We start from the raw sequence: 21,136 nt of genomic DNA, 5'->3' as shown, positions 1-21,136 counted from the left end.
TTTTCCCGTATAGATCATCACAGAATATTGGGTAGAGTTCAGAATATTGGGTAGAGTAAACAGGTCCCCCTTGGCTAGTCATTCCATGTACCACAGTGCGCATATGCCAATCCCAAACCCCAATCCATCCCTTTCTCTGCCTATCCCCTTTGGTAAACATAAATTTGTTTTCAAAGTCTATAAGTCTATTTCTGCTCTGCAAATAAGTTCATTTGTATTCTTTTTTTTACATTCCACATGTAAGTGATATCATATGATATTTTTCTGTCTGAATTACTTCACTTAGTATCATAACCCTAGGTCCATCCATGTTGCTGCAAATGGCATTATTCGTTCTCCTTTATGGCTGAGTAATATTCCATTGTGTATGTGTACCACATCTTCTTTATCCATTCCTTTATTGATGGACATTTAGATTGCTTCCATGATTTAGCTATTGTAAATAGTGCTGCAATGAACATTGGGAACATGTATCTTTTTGAATTATAGTTTTCTCCAGATAGACGCCCAGGAGTATGATTGCTGGATCATATGGTAATTCTATTTTTAATTTTTTGAGGAATTTCTATACTGTTTTCCATAATGGTTGTACCAATTTACATTCCAGCCAACAGTTCCTTTTCTTTGCACCCTCTCCAGCATTTATTGTTTGTAGATTTTTTGATGATGGCCATTCTGGTTGGTGTAAGGTGATACCTCATTGCAATTTTGATTTGCATTTCTCTAATAATTAGTGGTGTTGATCATCTTCTTTTTATTATTATCTAAATTCTCTTAATTGTATGAGCTGGTTTGAATTATGCTTTTGGTTAACTTGCAACCAAAATTATTTAAACATATTGCTAAAATATTAGCTTATAATTGAGCTATATTAGTATTTGCCAAAGTTTTCAGGGAAATACTGCTTGCCAACTTAATAAGTAAAAGAGTCCATGTTCAAATACATTTGGAAAATATTGAGCTATATTTTTCACACTTTCAGAGATAATGTCAAACATATCTTCATGTACTTTTTGGCTATCTGCATGTCTTCTGCGGAAAAATGCCTTTTTAGACCTTCCACCCATTTTTTGATTGAGTTGTTTGGTTTTTTGATGTTAAGCTCCATGAGTTGTTTGTGTATTTTGGAGATTAATCCCTTGTCAGTCCCTTCATTTACAAATATTTTCTCCCATTCTGTGGGTTGTCTTTTTGTTTTGTTTATGGTATCCTTTGTTGTGCAAAAACTTTTAAGTTTAATTCAGTTCCATATGATTTTTCGGTTCCACATATTGATTTATATTTGTTTTTATTTCTATTACTCTAGGAGGTGAAACTGAAAAGGTATTGCTTTGGTTTATGTCAGAGTGTTCTACCTATATTTTCTTCTAAGAATTTTATAGTATCCAGTCTTATATTTAGGTCTTTAATCCATTTTGAGTACACTTTTGTGTATAGTGTGAGAATGTTCTAATTTCATTCTTTTACATACAGCTGTCCAATTTTCCCAGCACCACTCATTGAAGAGACTTTCTTTTCTCTATTGTATATTCTTACCTCCTTTGTCATAGATTAGTTGACCATAGGTGGATGGGTTTATTTCTGGGCTTTCTGTCCTTTTCCACTGATCTATATTTCTGTTTTTGTGCCAGTACCATACTGTTTCGATAACTGCAGCTTTATAGTATAGTCTGAGGTTAAGGAGCCTGATAGATAACTCCAGCTCTGTTTTTGTTTTTCCCTCAGGATTTATTGCTTTGGCTATTTGATGTCTTTTGTGTTTCCATACAAATTAAAAAATTTTTTTGTTCTAGTTCTGTGAAAAATGCCATTGGTAATTTTATAGGGATTGTGTTGAATCTGTAGATTGCCTTGAGTAGTATAGTCATTTTGACAATATTGATTCTTCCAATCCAAGAACATGGTATATCTTTCCATATGTTTTTGTCGTCTTTGATTTCTTTCATCAGTATCTTCTAGTTTTCAGAATACAGGTCTTTTGCCTCCTTAAGTACGTTTATTCCTAGATATTTTATTCTTTTTGTTGCAGTGGCAAATGGGATTGTTTCCTTAATTTCTCTTCCTGATCTTTCATTGTTAAGTATAGAAATGTGAGATATTTCTGTGTATTAATTTTTTAAAGTATTAAATATGAGTATTACAAAATTATACAAAAAGGTAATAAACACTCATTATTCACCATCAAGTTTAAGACATAAAATGTTACAGGTATTGATACCCCCTTTCTCTTTCCTTACCAGAGATATCAGTATCCTGAATGGGGGGTATCATTTTAATGACTGTTGTATATTTTCATATACCCATGAACAATATATTCTATTTTTTCATTTAAACTTTATAAAAAGTTTTTATATTGTAAGTATTTTTCTTGAACTTGCTTTTTCATTTAACACACTGTTTTAGAGACTTATTCTATGTAGTTCATGTAGCTATGCTTGGTTCATTTTAACTAGTGTATACTTTCTCTTGCATTATATTTTATTGTAATAATGTTCCACCATATACTAATCTATTCACTTATTATTGGACAATAGTTAGTTTCTGACTTTTTGCTATTATAAACAAAGTTGCAATAGACATTCTTGTATACCTGTCTCTTGGAAGGTGGAAAGCAAAATTTCTCTTACATGGTGATAAATAGCTAGGGATTGAATCGCTAGGTCTTATGTGAATATGTTAACATCACTAGGCATGATTTAATTGTTCTCCAAAGGGGCTGCACCAACTTATACACCCATTAGTGATTTACAAGAGTTTTCATTGCCCCACACCCTGCCAACATCTTATATGATACTCCTACTCCTCCTAAAAATATATGCCCACATTTGACCTGTGGGTTGGATTATGTGGTGCGGACATAGTATACTCCTACCTACTTCCACCTCCAGCCCAATATTTCCCCAAAGTGTGACAAGGAAGTTCTATATTTGGAGAGACTGCAGCCTTCTCTAGCCTTTGCTAAAGAGATGTGGTCTGACAAAAACAGCAGACTCTTGTCTATTCATCTACCCAAGGGTTGTCCACTTTCAGCTTCCATTTGACAAGGTAACTTTGGGCTCCACAGCCTCTGTTGCACAGGATTTGGTAGAGTGCTACTCTATCCTATGCCCCACCAAGCACTCATTGCAGTCAGCTCAAGTACATCAACCTGACCTTCTTAGATGCCACTAGCACCAGGAGAGACCCAGTCCCTGTTAAACTGAGAGGAGTATGGAACTAAAGGTTCTCATAGGATAAAGCTCCTATATATTTAAGCAACCCTGAATATAGAGCCCACCTTCTACCACTCCCTTCTCCTTCAGAATATGACTCAATGGGAGGAAAAGATTAGTGATTGGGAAGGTCTTCAAAAGCCAAGTGGCACCAAGGAAAACTGCACGGTGAAAATCACTGCACTCAGAGTGAGTAACCAACCAAAGTAGAGTTGTGTAAAGAGGAGTTTGTTTGAACAAATTCTTCATGTTGCCCTGTAACTCAACCATCACTCCTGTCCTTTATGCCTTCTTAGGACAGCTTAGGAATTTGGAAATTCCTTAATGGGCTCCTCTTAGTGAACTTCAGGTACAGGTATACACTTGACCCTGTATCACACTGTGGACTACTCCTGTCTGACAAGTGTGGCCTCCATAGTTCCTGGAAGATTTTTAACTTCTGTTTCTGTTCAACCCTTGGTCCCCACATAAAATCAATGCAGGACTCTGAGCTGGAAGGAAGCTGATAGATCATATAGTTCTACACTTTTGTTTTTTGAGAAAGCTAAAGTTGATCTGTGGCAGAACTGGTAGAACTAGGATTTATTCCCAAGTCTCTCTTCCTCCAAAGTCTGTGCTCCAGTGAATGACACTGAAGCTATGGGAAGAATGAGATTGCCTTTTAAGGCAGTGTAGGTATAAGAATAAGGGGTTCTGTGTTCTGGAGCACTCCAATCTTTAGAGTTCTAGAAGAGAACTTCAGATTTCTACACAGAGATATGAGAAAGAACAACTGATGAGGAAGACAGAGAGAGGATGCTGTAGTGGAAGTCAAGAGAAAAAAGCATTTTGAGTTGAGAGAGAGGTTAAATGTGTCTGAGTAAGAGGTTGAGTAAGACGAAGCCAGAGAAGTGACCACTGGCTTGGCAATGTAGAGGTCACTGGGCAGTTTCAGCAGAATTGTTGAGACAAAAGTCACAGCAAAATGAGTTAAAAGGTGAGGGTTTCCAGTTCTAAAGTGAGGGGTGAAGATATTTGGGGCCCTTTTTCCTCACAAAAAGCACCCAAATCAGGAGAAGGTGAAACAAAACCACAAAGCCCATCTTCGAGGAAATTAAGAAACATTTAAACCGTAAGAGCACCATAGATGAGGACAGAAAGAAGACAGAGAGTAGCAAGTGATGTAATCAGTGTGCAGAAAAATCAGATATAGTCCTGCAGAAGAGAAACTGAAAAGGAACTAGCCTTGTGGCCTTAAAGAACCTTGGAAAGCTCAAAACTTAGAACTATCACTTGCTACAGAAGGCAAGGAAAGACTACAGGATGAAGATTGAGACTGGTGTATTGTTTAAAAGTTTTATCTAAGGAGCTTTTCAAGCTTCAGAACCACTCACTTCCACTACGATTTGAAAATTATCCCTTTCCAGCTCCACCAGAAAAAAGAAGTTTATTCTCTGACAAAATTAAACAAGAGTAGTTTCATGGACAGACTTGAGGCATGGGAGATTATGGAGATATGTGCATAACAAATGTTGCAACTTCCAACCCTCCCCTTTGTCAATACCAGAACTAACACCTAAGGAAAGGGTTTCAAAACTACTTCTCTGTGGAAATAAATATCTCAGAGGGGGGAAAATGTACATACACTGTTGACAAAAAATCCTGTTGACAAACATGGAGAACAGACTTGTGGTTGTCAAGGGGAAGGGGGGGAAGAGTGGGATGGACTGAGAGTTTGGGGCTAGTAGATTAATGCAAACTATTAAATTTAGAATGGATAAGCAAAGATGCCCTACTGTATACCACAGGGAACTGGATCCAATTTCTTGGGATAGAACATGATGGACGATGATATAAGAAAGGGAGTACTTGCTGGGTCACTTTGCTGGATCACTTTGCCGTACAGCAGAAATTGGCACAACATTATAAATCAATTATACTTTTTTTTTTTTTTTTTTTTTTTGCTTTTTAGGGCCACACCAAAGCATATGGAAGTTCCCAGGCTAGGGGTCAAATCGGAACTACAGCTACCAGCCTGAGCTACAGCTATCAGCCTACGCCACAGCCACAGCAATGCAGGATCTGAGCCACATCTGTGACCTACACCACAGCTCATGGTAATGCTGGATCCTTAACTCACTGAGGGAGGCCAGGGATTGAACCCACATCCACATGGATCCTAGTTGGTTTTGTTAACCACTGAGCCATGAAGGGAACTCCCTAAATCAATTATACTTTAATAAAAAAAAATCTTGTTCACAAAAGCTGGGCATCCACCGGTTGCTATTCCCCACCACGCACACAGAGCTTCCAGCAAGTCTTAGTCTTTCTTATTGGCTATGAGCAGATAGTCAAAGATCATTTAACATTTGATGTCTTCACTAGGAAAAATTGAGAAGTGAGGAAGTGAGTCCTTTCAAGAAGTTGGATTTTGAAGAGAAATGCAAATGAATTGGTCAATAGCTAGAGGGAGATTTGGGTCACAGAGGATTTTTTTTGAAAGATACTAGCATATGTTTATATGCTGGTAGTCATCTCCAGTATTTTCCTTCCTGACTTAAAACAAATGTGTAGTCACATATATTTAGAAAAAGGCCTTTACAGTTTGTCTGCTTCTAGTTAAGATGTAGAGGGATGTGAAAAAACCTTCATTTCCATGGCCAACCAGCAAAGTCCAAAGAAAATAAAATTCACATGTTCCTCTGGGGCTAGCAGACACACAGGAAGCACTGATGAACTGAATTAGAGAGAAACAAGCCCTGTAGGGCTGAGCAGAGATCGGCAGAAGCTTCCATATTAGGAGAAGGATGCTTGATCTGGGTATGGGAAATTGGAAATTAGGTCAGCCATGGACAGAGACTTTTCAGAGATGAGGAGTCAGCTGAACATTAGACAACAATATATGTCAGAGGGTTGGGTTATCTGAAAGAGCCCCAGTGAAAAAGAAATTTCTCAGCCTAACAGTTCTTCCCTTTCACCCACACCTCTGCGTTTCTCCAATAAAGTACCAGTGGAGGAGTTGCTGAAAAGTAGAGTGAAATCATGAAATCCCAAGGATACTTTTGGTGCCTCAATTCTGGAGTCCTACCAGGGCTGAATCCAAAGGTCAAGCAAAATTACCTGAAGCTGTATCTAATGCCCTCCCATCTCAAGTACTGGAAAGATCACGAAGGTGGGGTGGGCCAGAAGGCTGGAAGCTGGGCTAATAACAGGGAACACACTCTAATTATAGCTGTTCCCAGACCAAGATCCACCTAACCCAATGGTGAATCTAAATATTCAGCCCCCACCCTCGCTCATAAAGGTAAAAGGCTTATACTCTGCAGTGAGTAAACAGAACACATTGACCTTATGCCTAAGTTTCCACTGCTTTTGTTAATATACAGTCTGTGAAATACAAATTAAAAGATTGTGAGACATGGAAAAAAGCAGGAAAATGTAACCCATAATCAAGGAAAAAAAACACAATAATAGAAGCAAACCACAGATGACTCAATTATTGGAATTAGTAGACAAGGACTTTAAAACAATATAATATTTTAAATATAATATAATGGAGTATAATGGAATATAATGGAGTATAATGGGATATAATGGAGGGAGACATGGGATTTCAGAAAAAAAAAAGAAACTCAAAGAAAATGCAAGTGAAAATATGAATTGAAAAATACAAAACTGCAGGAAAGAGATTAATGAACTTAAAAATAGGTTAATTATCTAAACTGAAAGAGAAGAAGGGAAAAGATGGGGGAGGGGGTTGATGAACCAAATCCCATGGATTAATATCAAGTGGTCTAACATGTATCACTAGAATAGCTAACATGATATTCCACAAACAGATTCAAGAAGCTGAAAGAACCTCAAGCAGGAAAGTACAAATGAAAACCACTACTGTTCATCAGAAAAAAAAAAAAAAATACGTGCAATCCAAAAAACAATCAATATCTTGAAAGATAAAAGGAAAAAAAATCAATTTAGTATTCTATATCCAGTGATAATATCCTCAAAATTGAAAGCAAAATTAAGACATTTCTTGGGGGAGGAGAGTTAAAAGAATCATCACCAGTAAATCTATACTACGAAATAAATAAATAAATAAATAAATAAATGCTACGAGAATTCTTCAAGCAGAGGGGAAATGATGCCATGTGTAAACTAAATCTGCGTACAAAGAAAGGAAGAGCATTAGAAATGATAAATATTTTCTTAATTTCATAAAAAGACAATTGTTTAAGACATACACAATTAACAGTATTTTAGAGCTTATTACGTATACAGAAGTAGACTATATGATAACGATCGTATATATGCTGATTGTGCAATTGGAGGCCATTCCATGGAAGTATGGTATTAAAGGGTTCTTCCTTTATATGAGAAATGGCATAAAATTAACTAATGGTAGCCTGTTGTAAAATAAGCATGAATATTGTTATCCATACAGCAATTGCTAAATGAAACAAAAGGGAGGATATTACTATAGATCCTATGGATAGTCAAGGAGAATAAAGGAATATTACGAACAACTTTATAGGAATAAATGATAAAGGAAATTAACAAATACCTGCGCATGCATGTCACTCTAAACAAATTATACCTCACTTTTGAAAATATAACAAAAGATCTTTGGTTCAATGTGCATCCCAATGTCATTAATCATTTTGGCTTATTCTTAGGTAAAGGTCTCAAAGAGAACATGATTTGTATACATTACAAACAGATGATTAGAGTTGGTTGTGGACCTTCATGGCTCCAAAAGTAGGAGCAAAATGTCTTTAATTATATGTTCTGTTCCATTCACTGCATGTTTGCATGTTTTTTGTAGCCAACGCTGGAGCCCTGAGTCATCTGGAAATTTAGTGGTTAATAGTCATGTGTGTTTACTCTATAAATTGAGGTTCCAAAGCTAACAACTTCAGGGTGTTTGAGAAAAGTCAATTCCAGAGAAGCTATTTCGCTAAGAGGCAAGACATGGACAATGCAGAGCTGATGTTGGGTTTTGGAGGAGGTAGTGGAGGTTGTTTTTCTAGACTAAAAATGTGGTAGGCATTGCACAAACCCAAGGAAGATTTTGCAGTAGGAACATCCCTGGGGTACCTGGGATAAAAGATTGTTGAAGTGCTTCTGGATGTGCTTTTGTGCATTCATCCTTTAATGTTTTCATCAGCAAATATTAAAACGTCACAAATCAACCAGCATCCCAGAAAGTAATCTTCATGAAGTGTAGAAAAACCTCCAGGGCAACAGAAACTCAACAGACACCATGACTGATTCTCCCCCACCCCCTGCCCCTGCAAACCAATGTAGTTCTGGGTACATGGTGTATGCTCAGTAAATAGTTATGGAGATGAATGGATAGATGCATGCGTGCATCCAAATTGGAGTCATTCATTCAACAGCAGATCACCCACCCTGGGTCCATCATTAAGTGTTACAGGGGTTACAAAAGGAACACAAGGCATGTGGCCTGAAAACCCTTAACTTCTAAGCAGGAGCGCTGGCAGACATGTGAAACCACCAAGGAAAAGAGGAGACTCTTTAATAGCAGCCTGTTTTTGTAGGATTCCCAGACGCTCTCTTTTCCCAGGAAGATAACATTTTATTTGGTCATAACCAAGTCCTTAGAGAAGAAAGGTTCTTATCCCCCCTCCCCCCACTTTAAAAGATCTTTCTCCCAATTTTCTCTGGTTTCTAAGATAGCATAAAAAAATAAACCTTTATTAATAGTTCTATTGTCCCAGAGTTAAAATGGACCCACAGTTTCCATGAAACCATCTGTTCTGTTTGCTTAGATGATGTGAGTACTTAGAGAAGGGGCACGGAGTAGGGAGGTGGAGCCATAAGTCAGCTGATCTTCTCCCATTTAAGGGTGGTGTAAGGGAAGTTGTGACCACTGCTTGGGACTAGTGAGCTCATATCTTGCCAGACACAGAGCATCAAGGATAAGGACAGTTTCCAAAACAGCTTTTGCTTGTGCTGGTATCAAAAAAAAGTAAAAAGCTCAAGAAAATACTTGTAAAGGAAAGGAAGTAGGCTTAGAGAAAACACTCTAGTTCCCAGACTTTTTTTGGCAGAGAAAAGATACAGAGAAGCCAAGGAACCTTTTCCACACCCCCTCTTTGCCTTTTTTAAATGCTCTTTTTAAAGTTTCAGTCTTAACACAATATTCCAATTTTAGAGTTACCCAAATCTCACAAACCTCACAAGCCAATGACCAAAGATAAGACCACATTTACTTTTTTCAGTTTACATTTACTTTTTTTTACAGCAATATCATTAATTATTGAATTAATTAGTTTATTTATTTATTTTGCTTTGTATTTATATTCTTCCTTTGTTGTTGTTGTCTTTTTAGGGCCACACCCGTGGCAAATGGAAGTTCCCAGGCTAGGGGTCGAATCAGAGCTGAGACAACTGGCCTACGCCACAGTCACAGCAACTCGGGATCCAAGCTGCATCTGCAACCTACACCACAACTCATGGCAACGCCAGATCCTTAACCCACTGAGGGAGGCCCACGATCAAACCCGCATCCTGATGGATATTAGTTGGGTTTGTTACCGCTGAGCCACAACAGGAACTCTGGTTCACATTTACTTTTAATGCCCAATCTCCTTCCACCTAATTGTCAGAAATAAGCTCCCTCCTCCAGAGTGCCCCCCAGCTCTAACCAAAGGGCTCCAGGATGCCACCTCTGTATGCTCAAAAGCAGACTCCAGTTCTCCTCTGCCCTCTGCCAAGCAGAGCTACCTTCTGCCAGGTGACTGCTCATGCCACACTTCCCCCTCCCAATGGTGGGTTCAGTGGAGGACTCTGCTCCATCTTTAACCCTCCTTCTAATGCACAGATATACAGTCTTTCTCATTATCAAACAATAGAGTTGAAATTAAGCTATGCCTTTTAATGGGACTTATTCAAATACTGGGGGTTATGTAAAGAAGTACAACACAGAGAATGGATTATAACCACATAGACCCAGGCCTACGGACCTAATTGACTGCAGTCAGTTACTACCAGGTCAGCTCCTGCCTGGCTTCCATCCACATGGCCAAGTGAAACTTATTCCCCCCTCTCACCTCTTCAGCAAATATTTGTTAAATGTCTATAATGTTCCAGGTATTGTAGTAGACTCAGAAGACACAGTAGAGACCGAAGCGGACATGGCTGAGCCCTCATGGGATTTAAAGTCTAGAACTGAAACTAACTAAACTAAATTGAGCAGATAATTACATAGGCAAATATTATTAGTTATCAAAGCCCTCAGTGCTATAAAGCAAAAACTGTGGGGTACCATGTGAAAATCTAAATGAGGGAGCTAAATTGAATTGGGGAAGTCAAATGAGGCTGCTTTGAGCACCTGATACTTAGGTTGGGTTTGAAGGCTGGGTAAGAATTAGCCCAAGGGGAGAGCTGGGCAAAGAGTAACCCCAGCCCCCAGGCAGCAGTGATTGCAGCTGTTGGAGAAAAGAAGCTTAGGAAGATCCAGTGAATGGAGTAGGGGCAGAGTGATGCAGGATGAGGCTGTCAGGAAGGCAGAGGAGCCATCCCATGTAGACACAAGGTCATGGCAAGGATTTGTGATTTTATCTCAAGGGTAATCTACAGCTCTGAGAGGTTTTGTGCAGGAGATTGAATGCTATGTTTTGATCCATATTTCAAGAACACTCTGGGAGTTCCCGTCGTGGCGCAGTAGTTAACGAATCCGACTAGGAACCATGAGGTTGCGGGTTCTGTCCCTGCCCTTGCTCAGTGGGTTAATGATCCAGTGTTGCCGTGAGCTGTGGTGTAGGTTGCGGACATGGCTCGGATCCCACATTGCTGTGGCTCTGGCGCAGGCTGGTGGCTGCAGCTCCGATTGGACCCCTAGCCTGGGAACCTCCATATGCCGCGGGAGCGGCCCAAGAAATAGCAAAAAGACAAAAAATAAATAAATAAATAAATAAATAAATTGGCCTTAAAAAAAAAAAAAAAAAAGAACACTCTGGCAGCCATGTAGAGATTGAATGAAAGAGGGGCAAAAAGGCAGTCAAAAGAGAGCCAGTGACTTCCCTAATGGTCTAAGAAAAAATTATGGTGGCCTAAATCATGATGTTGGCAGAAGAGATGAAGAACTGTCAGTTTCAAGATATGTTTCCAGTACAACCAGTGAAATGATGATAGATCATGTAGGAGAGCAGAGGAAGAGAAGAGAGGCAAGATAAAAGGGGTTAAAGAAGCCTTCTAGTTACCAATTTGGGCAGCTGGTTGCCTGGGCTGATTTCTGGGCACTAGTAGGACAAGCAAACAATAATCAGTACATTTCCCAAAGTCCGAGTTACTTGGCCTTAAATATTCAACCTAAGAGGCATCCACAGTCTGGGCCAGAGACAGGCTCAGGCTAAACCCTTTTTAGTTGGTCTTTTAAAACCTCCAGCCTGGCAATCCAGTCTCATTCATAACCACATCATTATACCAGTTTTAACGAAAGGTTAATTTTGCATTAGACTTTCTCTTCAAGCAATTGCTGCAACAGCCGAGTAGTACATTTCATTCATTCATTTATTCAGTAGAGAAACAGTGGAGTGCCCATCGTGGCTCAGCGCCGTGAACCGTGGCATAGGTCAAAGATGCGACTCAGATCCCCTGTTTGCTGTGGCTGTGGCATAGACCTGCAGCTATAGCTCAGATTTGACCCCTAGCCTGGGAACTTCCATATGCCGGGGGTGCAGCCCTTAAAAAAAAAAAAAAGAGAGAGAGAGAAAGTTTATCACAATGACTAAGAGCAGGGCCTCTGGGTTCAAATCTTACCTCTGCCACTTAGTAGTTGAGGACTTTGGGCAACTTCCTTAGCTCTCTGTGACTCAGTTTCCTTATCTGTGAAAAGGAGCTAACACTAGAATCCACCTCAAAGAGCTATAATAAGGCATAAGTAAATTAATTATATGTGTTTTTCAAACAGTGCTTGGCACAGTATGAGTCCTCAGATGGTGTTAAAATTGCCATTGCTCTTTCCTAATTAAAGTTTTACCAAAAAGCCACTGTTCTATGCTGCTTGGCAAATTAGAAAGCCAAGCAGAGGGTTTTGTTTGTTTGTTTGTTTGGTTTGAAGCAGGCAGATTTGACCTCAAGTCTTTGCTCTCCTTCGCTTCTCTGAACCCAGGCTTTCTTACCAATAACATGAGGGTGGTGAATTTTACCTTGAGTGGTTACTGTGAGGATGAAATCAGAAATCTGTGAGCAGGACCCTGTATGTAGTGGATATGCAGTGCACTTAAGTTCATTCCCTCCTCAACAGAAGTTCCCCTGCCTAATTTAAATTGTGCATCTCCCCTCCCTGCCCCTACAGAGACCCCAGGAGGAGGAAGTAGTTTCAGATCCTTTATGGGCTCAATGTTCACGAATAAGGCTCATATTTTTTTCAGAAACTGCACTTTCTTGCCGGTTTCCGCACAGCATGGATCTATTTAGCTGACAACAACATGAATGTGGACATTTCACATCCCAGAGGGAATGGTCCACAGAGATTCTCATTGGTCCCCAAACCATTCATATTCCCACTGCCACTGGACCCTTTCCCAATACCATGACCCACTCCCTCTTCCTGTCCCCTCCCCACCTTGAGCGATCAAAGTGAGGAAACATGGGCACTAGCCCACAGAAAACACTCTTGGTTGTCCTGGAAAGCATAGATTTGCTCAGTCTTTATTTTTCAAAGCTGACTACATGGTTTCCTTTGGCATAACCATGTTGGTGGCAGAAATTGCTCCGGACGCCTGTCCCTCCCACCTGCGGTCCTTGTGGTGGCCTTACCCTGGGTTCTTGGTACCCACTTCTTTCTGGCTCACATGAGCCCTTTGCATCTTGATGTAGTTGCCTAAGACACTGTGTGTTCCCTTAGGAGCAACTGAATCTTAAGACTCGTTTCTGATGTAGAATGAAAACTTTGTCCTGTTCAAGGAATGGAAAATTTTCCTGAGCAGGTGGAGATTCCTGAAGTCTCCTTTCCCTCAGTCCTTGAAATCTCACTTACTCTAAACTATGGCTGACCCTCAATGGATAATTTACTACAAAGACTTTCCCACTGGAGTTCCCCTTGCCACTCAGTGGTAACGAACCCAACTAGTATCCATGAGGATGCAGGTTCGATCCCTGGCCTCACTCAGTGGGTTAAGGATCCAGTGTTGATGAGAGCTGCAGTGTAGTTCACAGACACGGCTCAGACCTGGTGTTGCTGTGGCTGTGTCGTAGGCTGGCAGCTGTAGCTCCGATTTGATCCCTAGCCTGGGAATTTCTATATGCCATGGGTGCAGCCCTAAAAAGGAAAAAAAAAAAAAAAAGACTTTCCCACTGATAGGCTTTTGGGAAACTGCTGGGGCAATAAAAAGTATCCACAGAGATAAAAAGATGAATGTATGTGACTATCTAGAGCAAAATGAAAAAATGCTCTAAGACTAACAGGGTGTCTTTGAATTTCAGGGAACAGATCCGCCAAGGCTTAGAAGAACTCCAGAAGGTTCTGCCAGGAGGAGACACTTATATGCATGAAGGATTTGAAAGGGTAATTTTAAAAGAGTTTTAAACTCCAAATATAGAGCGTGATACAGAAACATCAACACCGGGGTGGCTGATGAGATGAGGCACACATATTAAGGGAACTGACTAATACTCAATGGGAAGAGTAAATAAATGTCCCATAAGCATGTACACAATCACCTCAGCCGAAAGAGCTAAATAAATGAAATTGCTTCTTCCTTCCCTGACACTGATGAAGGGTCTCTTAGCTAATGCTTGGCTGACACTCGTGAATCATGGCACACACAAGTCCTCTCTGCTCTCAGGGTAACCTTGTATACGTCTTCAGACACTGAGACAGAATTTCAATGACTTCGGTTTTAAGGAAAACAAGTCCCAGTCTCTGAGAAGTAAGGTATTGATCCAGGATAATGTTAGATGAATATCCTCTATTGAATTTGACTGAAACCTGGGTGAATTACGTAAAAAAATCAAGACCTACCCAAGGCTGAGGACCCAACACCAGAACGCACTGCCCACTGTGGCATTTGTAGTAGCAAACAGCGGCTGTATAACTAATGGCTCTTTCATGTGTCTTTCAGGCCAGTGAGCAGATTTATTATGAGAACCGTCAAGGTAAGACTCTATTCTGAATTACTCTTATGAATTTTTAACTTTTTTTCTATGTTTGCTGCTGAAAAAGTGCCTCAGTAATTTCATATTTGAAATTACACATCTGCACTGCCTCTAATCCTTAGACATACACTTCGTCACAGAGAAGAAACATATAGAAAGATGCACGTACCGGGTCAAATTCTACTGTCCTGATGCTTCCCCCAAAAAAGTTATATAAAAGTAATTAAGATCTCATTCCAAGCCAGAGTCTGTAATGCCCATGAACGGTTTTGCATGTTGAATTCATTAAGTTAATAAATACTTGGATGGGTTAGTAAAGTCTTGGGGTTTTTATGTCAAATTGAATTTTCTTGTCCTTCTGTGAGCTCCAAGCCTCTTCCTTACTGTGATTGGATATGATCTCAGATTAAGACACTAGTTTGGCTTAAACTTTCCTTCTTATTTAAGTGGGGAAAAAAGGCATAACATGGACTTAATAAATTGCTTAACACATAGAAATATTTATCATTGTTATGATTTTAATTATTATTACTTTTACTACCCTATCTTTTGTGGATAGCCTTTCTTTATCTGAGGCAAATCTCTTAAAAGAGATTCAGTGTTACAGTGGGGACTTTTTCTCCCAGGCCTACAGAGGTGTCCACTTCCTGTTCCACTCTAAACTGCAACCAATAGGACAGTGCCAGTATCAGCAGCAACACTTGTTAATATAAAGACACCATCAGCAATGTTACTAGAAGTTTAAAAACCCCTGGAGTTCTGGTCGTGGCTCAGTGGTTAACGCATCCGACTAGGAACCATGAGGTTGTGGGTTCCATCCTTGACCTCGCTCAGTGGGTTAAGGATCCAGAGATGCTGTGAGCTGTGGTGTAGGTTGCAGACACGGCTTGGATCCCACTTTGCTGTGGTTCTGGCGTAGGCTGGTGGCTATGGCTCTGATTGGATCCCTAGCCTGGGAACCTCCATATGCTGCGGGTACAGCCCTAGAAAAGACAAAAAAAAAAAAAAAACAAAAAACAAAAAAAAACCAAAAAAAAACCACTGAGAGATTCTCGTAGGCTTTTCCAACTGCTGTAATTCTTCAGTCAGCTGAATCATGATGACTGTAATTACTCTTTGCCAAACTCTTTAAGGAGTGTTGCATGTGGTCAAGGCCAAAGTGCGGGAAGGAAGGCCCCTTGAAGGGCCCAGGTGGTAGTGTTTGCCCTTGGGTCTTGGCGGGAGTCATGTGGACTGTTCCTAGGAAAGGTCATGTTTGATTCACGGCAGCTACTCCCAGCTATCAGGCCAGTGACCATTTCACCAGGTTTGGCTTTTTTTTTTAAGATAAAACTCAAAAACTCAGAAACAAAACTTACTCTCTTAGAGTCTGTCCCTCATTCTTCTTCATCCTGGAGTTACTTCCAGTCCCAGAAGAAAAATTGCTGATTATCACAATACTGACCTTGGATGGTGGAGCTTCTAAGAGCTGCCCCTCCTCCCCCAGGCAGAGGCAGGGTAGGGGGAGTTTCTCGGTGCAGCAAGAGAGACTGAATGGGTCTGTGTTATTTGAGCAGGATACAGGACAGCCAGCGTCATCATCGCTCTGACTGATGGGGAACTCCATGAAGAACTCTTCTTCTATTCAGAGAGGGAGGTAAGTGACGGGAAGTGTCTGACATGGAAACAGGGCTTCTTCCTCCTGAAACGGGCTGTGGTCTTTCTACTCGAACAAAATGATAGGTGCTACTGTGTAAAATCCCTGGTTAAGTCAGTGTCCATATGCGAAAAATAATAATAATCACTCATTTTTAAAGTGACTTTTCATGTCTCACACATAGTAGGGGTTTCTCCCTTTTCAAAATATTTGTGTATTCCTCTGTGTTTTGAGGGATAAAATGCACTTTCGAAATACTGTGTATCACTTTTGAACAAATCCATTGGTACTCTTTTCCTTCATTTCTACTAAAAACAGGAGGGGAAAGGATTACTCAAACTATGTAAGAGCCAATTCTGTCAATGTATTCATCTTTGAAATTCTTACTCTAAAAACCAAAGCTGACCATTAATTGGTAGCAAAGCAAATTGTAATCTCTCCTTCAATATTTCGTTTTTCCTTTTCCTTATGCTTTTGAAAAGTACTTCTCAGAACAAGTAAAAAAAAAAGCTCTCTAAATGAAACTTTTAGTATATATAAAGAGATTCAGAAAAAGAGGTTTATTCAAGAATTGAAACGTAGTGTTTATATTTAGGAAATTCTTTCAAGTTTCCGATTTGAGCTGTATGTATAAGTAGCCCAAGGAAACCAGTTCACCCTGAGAATGTACTGAAGCCTCACTAGTGACAAAGGCCCATTCAGGCCACATTAGGAAGAAACACAATAAGGAAAAAGAGGCAGTGAGGAGGGGACATGGGGCCTCTGGGGGAGGAGTCAATCAGAGCATTATGTTTAACCTTAAGCTGCTGACTTCCATTTAATTTAAATTCAGCTTCCTCTGCAAGCGAGAAGTATATATTCATTCATTCATTCATTGTTAACTGGGAGCTTGGCCTGTGTGGGCCCTTTGCTGGTCACTAGAGACACATTACTGAATAAGATACAGTTGCTGCCTTCATGGGCTTTACCATGTAATAATGTTGAGGTTTTTGAAACCTCTGCTGGCAAAGGGCATAAGGAAATTAAGTAGGTAAATGCTTTACAGCCCTCCACCCCTAACTCGTATAAAATTCACAATAGGTAAACATAGGACAGAGTCACAAATATGACAGATTCCCTGAGCATTTGGAAAATAATGTATTTTCATAATCTGAAGTTGAAACTATATGATGGGAATGCAAAATGGCTTATTTGGGTGCTGAATAACAGTCAAACAAAGTATAAACCCTAATAAGGAAATAACTGAATATAAAATAGGGATTAGTAGAAAAGAATGTTAGGTATGGCACATGCAGACTTGGAAAAATATTTGGAGTGCCACTGCCAATAGCAGGAGGTTGTCTGAAAAAGACCGATAAGGCTCAAGACATGTAAAGAAAATGAGGAGTTCCCACTATGGCACAGTGGGGTAAGGATCCAGCATAAGTCACAGCCATGGTTCAGATTCAGTCCCTGGCCCAGGAACTTCTATATGCCACAGGTGCAGCCAAAAAAAAAAGAAAACAAACCTTTCCATTTTTGATAATTCTATATAAAGTCCAGCTAGAGGAGAAGAGTCATAGAAGCTGTTGCTGATAGGACCAGGGCTAGATGGTAGGTACAAGTTTATTTTATTCTGAAAGCAGCAAGAAGTTTTTCTAACAGGAAGGAAAAAATATGTATGTTTCTGTCCATTCTAAAATTCAGTGTTAGGTGTTCCTGTCATGGCTCAGTGGAAACAAATCTGATGAGCACCCATGAGGACACAGGTTCAATCCTTGGCCTTGCTCAGTGGGTTGAGGATCTGGCATTGCTGTGAGCTGTGGTGTAGGTCACAGACATGGCTCGGATCTGGCTTTGCTGTGGCTGTGCATAGGCCTGCAGCTACAGCTCCGATTGGACCCCTAGCCTGGGAACCTCCATATGCCTCAGGTGCAGTCCTAAAATTAAATAAATAAACTTAAAAAATAAAATAAAATTCATTGCTAGTTAAAAGAAGGTTAGACTAACAAGCCGGGGGCGGGGGTTGGGGGCAAGAAACAACATAATTCAAATGAATATGCATATATTGAACACCTACTATATGTTTGCTATCAATGATCTATTAAGTACCTACTCCATATACCAAGGGTTTCCATTTTTTTGTTTTCTATTCTGAAACAGAGAACCTGGAAATCAGATCATCAGAGCCTTTAATAAATCAAATATTAAAGTCAAGCCAAAATCTGGAGTTCCCCTTGTGGCTCAGCAGTAATGAACCCTAGCACCATGAGGACCCGGGTCTGATCCTTGGCCCTGCTCTGTGGGTTGGGGATCTGGCATTGCCTTGAGATTTGGTATGAGTCACAGGCATGGTTTGGATCTGGTTTTGCTGTGGCTGTGGTGAAGGCCGGCAGCTGCAGCTCCAAATCAACCCCTAGCCTGGAAACTTCCATATGCTGCAGGTGTGGCCCTAAAAAGACAATAAAATAAAATAAATCCAAAATCTGGATGTTATTCATTATGTTACCCTCTCAATACTTAATTGTAGATAAGGTCAAGGGTTTACCCACTCAAATATGGACCATATTTCCCATACTATTCACCCAGTGTCTTCTTTAGGGATAAAAAAAGGCCTTATTCACAAAAGTGCTGAGACTATGCATGTCTACATTGTTCTAGGCCTCATGTGAGGAGCTCTGCATAGATTGTCTCATTTAATCCCCAAAATACTTTACAGAGCAAGGCCAAGAATCAAACCCAGGTATATGGGCTTCCAAAGATCACATTCTTTCTGAAAGAGCATGCTGCCATCACGAAGGAAGAAAGTATGTCAATAAAAACCCATCAGAGGAATAGAAAAGATAATCATTTCCCCGGAATTTCTAATATGGCTTTAAGCCTAGAGTTTCCTTTTCCTCCCTGGTCATTCAAAGACCTTCCTCAAGACTCTTGCTTCTGTGGATCTTTCTCCACACTTCCCACTAGGCTCATCACTCCCTTCACATCCACCATATTGCATTAGGATGTGTTCACTGGAGCTTTGGCTCCTTTGGAGACAGGGATTGCCTTCTCCATTGTGGTACCTGGCACAGAGTAGGTGCTCAGTAAATACCTGATGGCTGCAGTTAGTCTGGCTAATCCAAAGGGAGCCCATTTGCCCCTGCTTCACTCTCTAAATATCTTTTCTTTCCTTGGCCCAGGCTAACAGATCCCGAGATCTTGGTGCAATTGTTTACTGTGTCGGAGTGAAGGATTTCAATGAAACACAGGTATGGTCATGGGTTTCCTCAGATTTGGACGCACACCAAGCTTGTGAGTGATAGAAAACATATGCCTTTGGTGCACAGGGTGCATCAGCAGCATAAGTACCCTTTAGATAGATGATTTTTCCAGAAATGCTAAGCAGGAAGGGAATTCTTGGATGTGTGAGGGATGTGAATCCATTTGCTAATGCACTTGGGAGTCTTTAACACAGACCGTCCAGGCAGCATCTTTTTTGGTGGACTTTCTTAGTGGATATTAAGTTGCCAAGAGATCAAAACAGATCGAAATTAACTTGGAAAACTTGTTGGGTTTTTTTTTATTTTTACTTAGTTTGACAAGCTGATTTTCTGTATTTTTTCTTTTTTTTTAGGGCCACACCCTCGGGATATGGAAGTCCCCAGGCTAGGGGTCAAATCGAATCGGAGCTATAGCTGCCGGCCTACACCACAGCCACAGCAATGCAAGATCCAAGTGGTGTCTACAACCTACACCACAGCTCACGGCAACGCCGGATCGTTAACCCACTGAGCGAGGCCAGGGATCAAACCCGCATCCTCATGGATACTAGTCAGATTCGTTTCCACTGTGCCACAACGGGAACTCCTGATTTTCTTATTTAAATGGCAAATACCCCTTTTCTCCCACTAAAAATGCAACGCATTTTCAATCCAAAAAGAAAGAAAGAAAGAAAGAAAGAGTTGGCCAATAGGCAAAAAAAAGTATGTACAAATATATAAAAGCAAATTGTGAAAATTTGTTAGCTACCTAAATAGATGTTCTTCATAATTTCCTTTTGTTTTAATAACATGGACAATGCTCATGATATGTTGTTAAATGAATAAAAAAGGGTTATAAAACCTATTTGGGGAATAGTATGAGTTCACTTTTTAAAATAAAAAATATGTATATCTGGATAGAAAAGTGTGGAAGTTCCAGTTGTGACTCAGCGATAACAAGCCCAACTAGTATGCATGAGGATGCAGGCTCGATCCCTGGCCTTGCTCATTGGGTTAAGGATCTGGGGTTGCCATGAGCTGTGGTGTAGGTCACAGATGTGGCTCAAATTCCTGCGTTGCTGTGGCTGTGGTATAGGCCGGAAGCCACAGCTCTGATTCGATTCCTAGCCTGAGAACTTCCATATGCTGCAGGTGTGGCCCTAAAAAGGAAAAACAAGAAGAAAAAGAAACAGAGAAAAGTCTAAAAAACTCTATATGTCAAATTAACAATATTAGAAAGATGACGGATAGAGAGACAGATGATAGAGAGTTGAATTATGAGTAACTTTCTTCTTTTTATCACTCTTGGGTTTTTTGAAATTTCCCAATTACTATGTGTTACTTTGGCAATCAGTAAAAATCCTGGCCCCGACTCTAACTGTAGCAATCATAGCACTAGGCAGAGATTTGGGAGCAGAAAAAGCTCACAGATCAGTTTTTCCTTCCTCCTATCCTCTGCTCCTTAAAGCAGGAGCAGCCAAACCAATGGCAAGTGTCCTTTCCTCAGTGAGCAGTTTGGGTGAAAGATGAGGGTCCCATTCACTGGCCTCACCCAACACCAAAACTTGAACTTATTTTTAAAGTCACTCTGAAAGGAAACTTGAGTCTGTTTGATTCAAATCCAGTTGCCAGTAGAAATGTGGTTGAATGGGAGAGAAATGAGCCAATGGCCTGCCCCCAAATCCATAAATACATCAACCCAAGCCAAATGTTCTCTAGCTGGGAAATCTTACCTCTGCTCCCAAAGAGACAAGTATTAAAACAAATGTAAGAGCTGGAGCCGACCCTGCAGGCCATTCCAGAGAGTCCGCTGGTAAGCTCGTTATGACGGAGGGCTTTTCACTGAGGCCCCTGAGCCCAGGCAAACCCTCAAGGTCCTCTTGGTTCTAAAAGTAGATGGAGCCCCCTGGACCCAGTGGCCTTCCTCAGTTCTCTGCATCCGGGCCTTACCTGTCTCCGTGTTT

At 40.4% G+C, this 21,136-nt stretch overlaps 1 protein-coding gene across 1 annotated transcript in view; it reads left to right on the top strand.

Annotated features, from left to right (window-relative positions):
* ANTXR1 (anthrax toxin receptor 1) overlaps positions 1-21,136 on the top strand; it is a 240,636-nt gene that overhangs the window by 42,000 nt on the left and 177,500 nt on the right. The window contains exons 4-7 of the mRNA XM_003125066.6: positions 13,644-13,725; positions 14,282-14,315; positions 15,872-15,951; positions 19,113-19,181. Of these exons, the coding sequence (XP_003125114.3) occupies positions 13,644-13,725; positions 14,282-14,315; positions 15,872-15,951; positions 19,113-19,181 (265 nt within the window). The remainder of the gene's footprint in view (positions 1-13,643; positions 13,726-14,281; positions 14,316-15,871; positions 15,952-19,112; positions 19,182-21,136) is intronic.

Source organism: Sus scrofa, chromosome 3 (assembly GCF_000003025.6).
Source record: "Sus scrofa isolate TJ Tabasco breed Duroc chromosome 3, Sscrofa11.1, whole genome shotgun sequence".
Classification (NCBI taxonomy): Eukaryota; Metazoa; Chordata; class Mammalia; order Artiodactyla; family Suidae; genus Sus; species Sus scrofa.
This window is presented reverse-complemented; position numbering and strand designations above follow the sequence as displayed.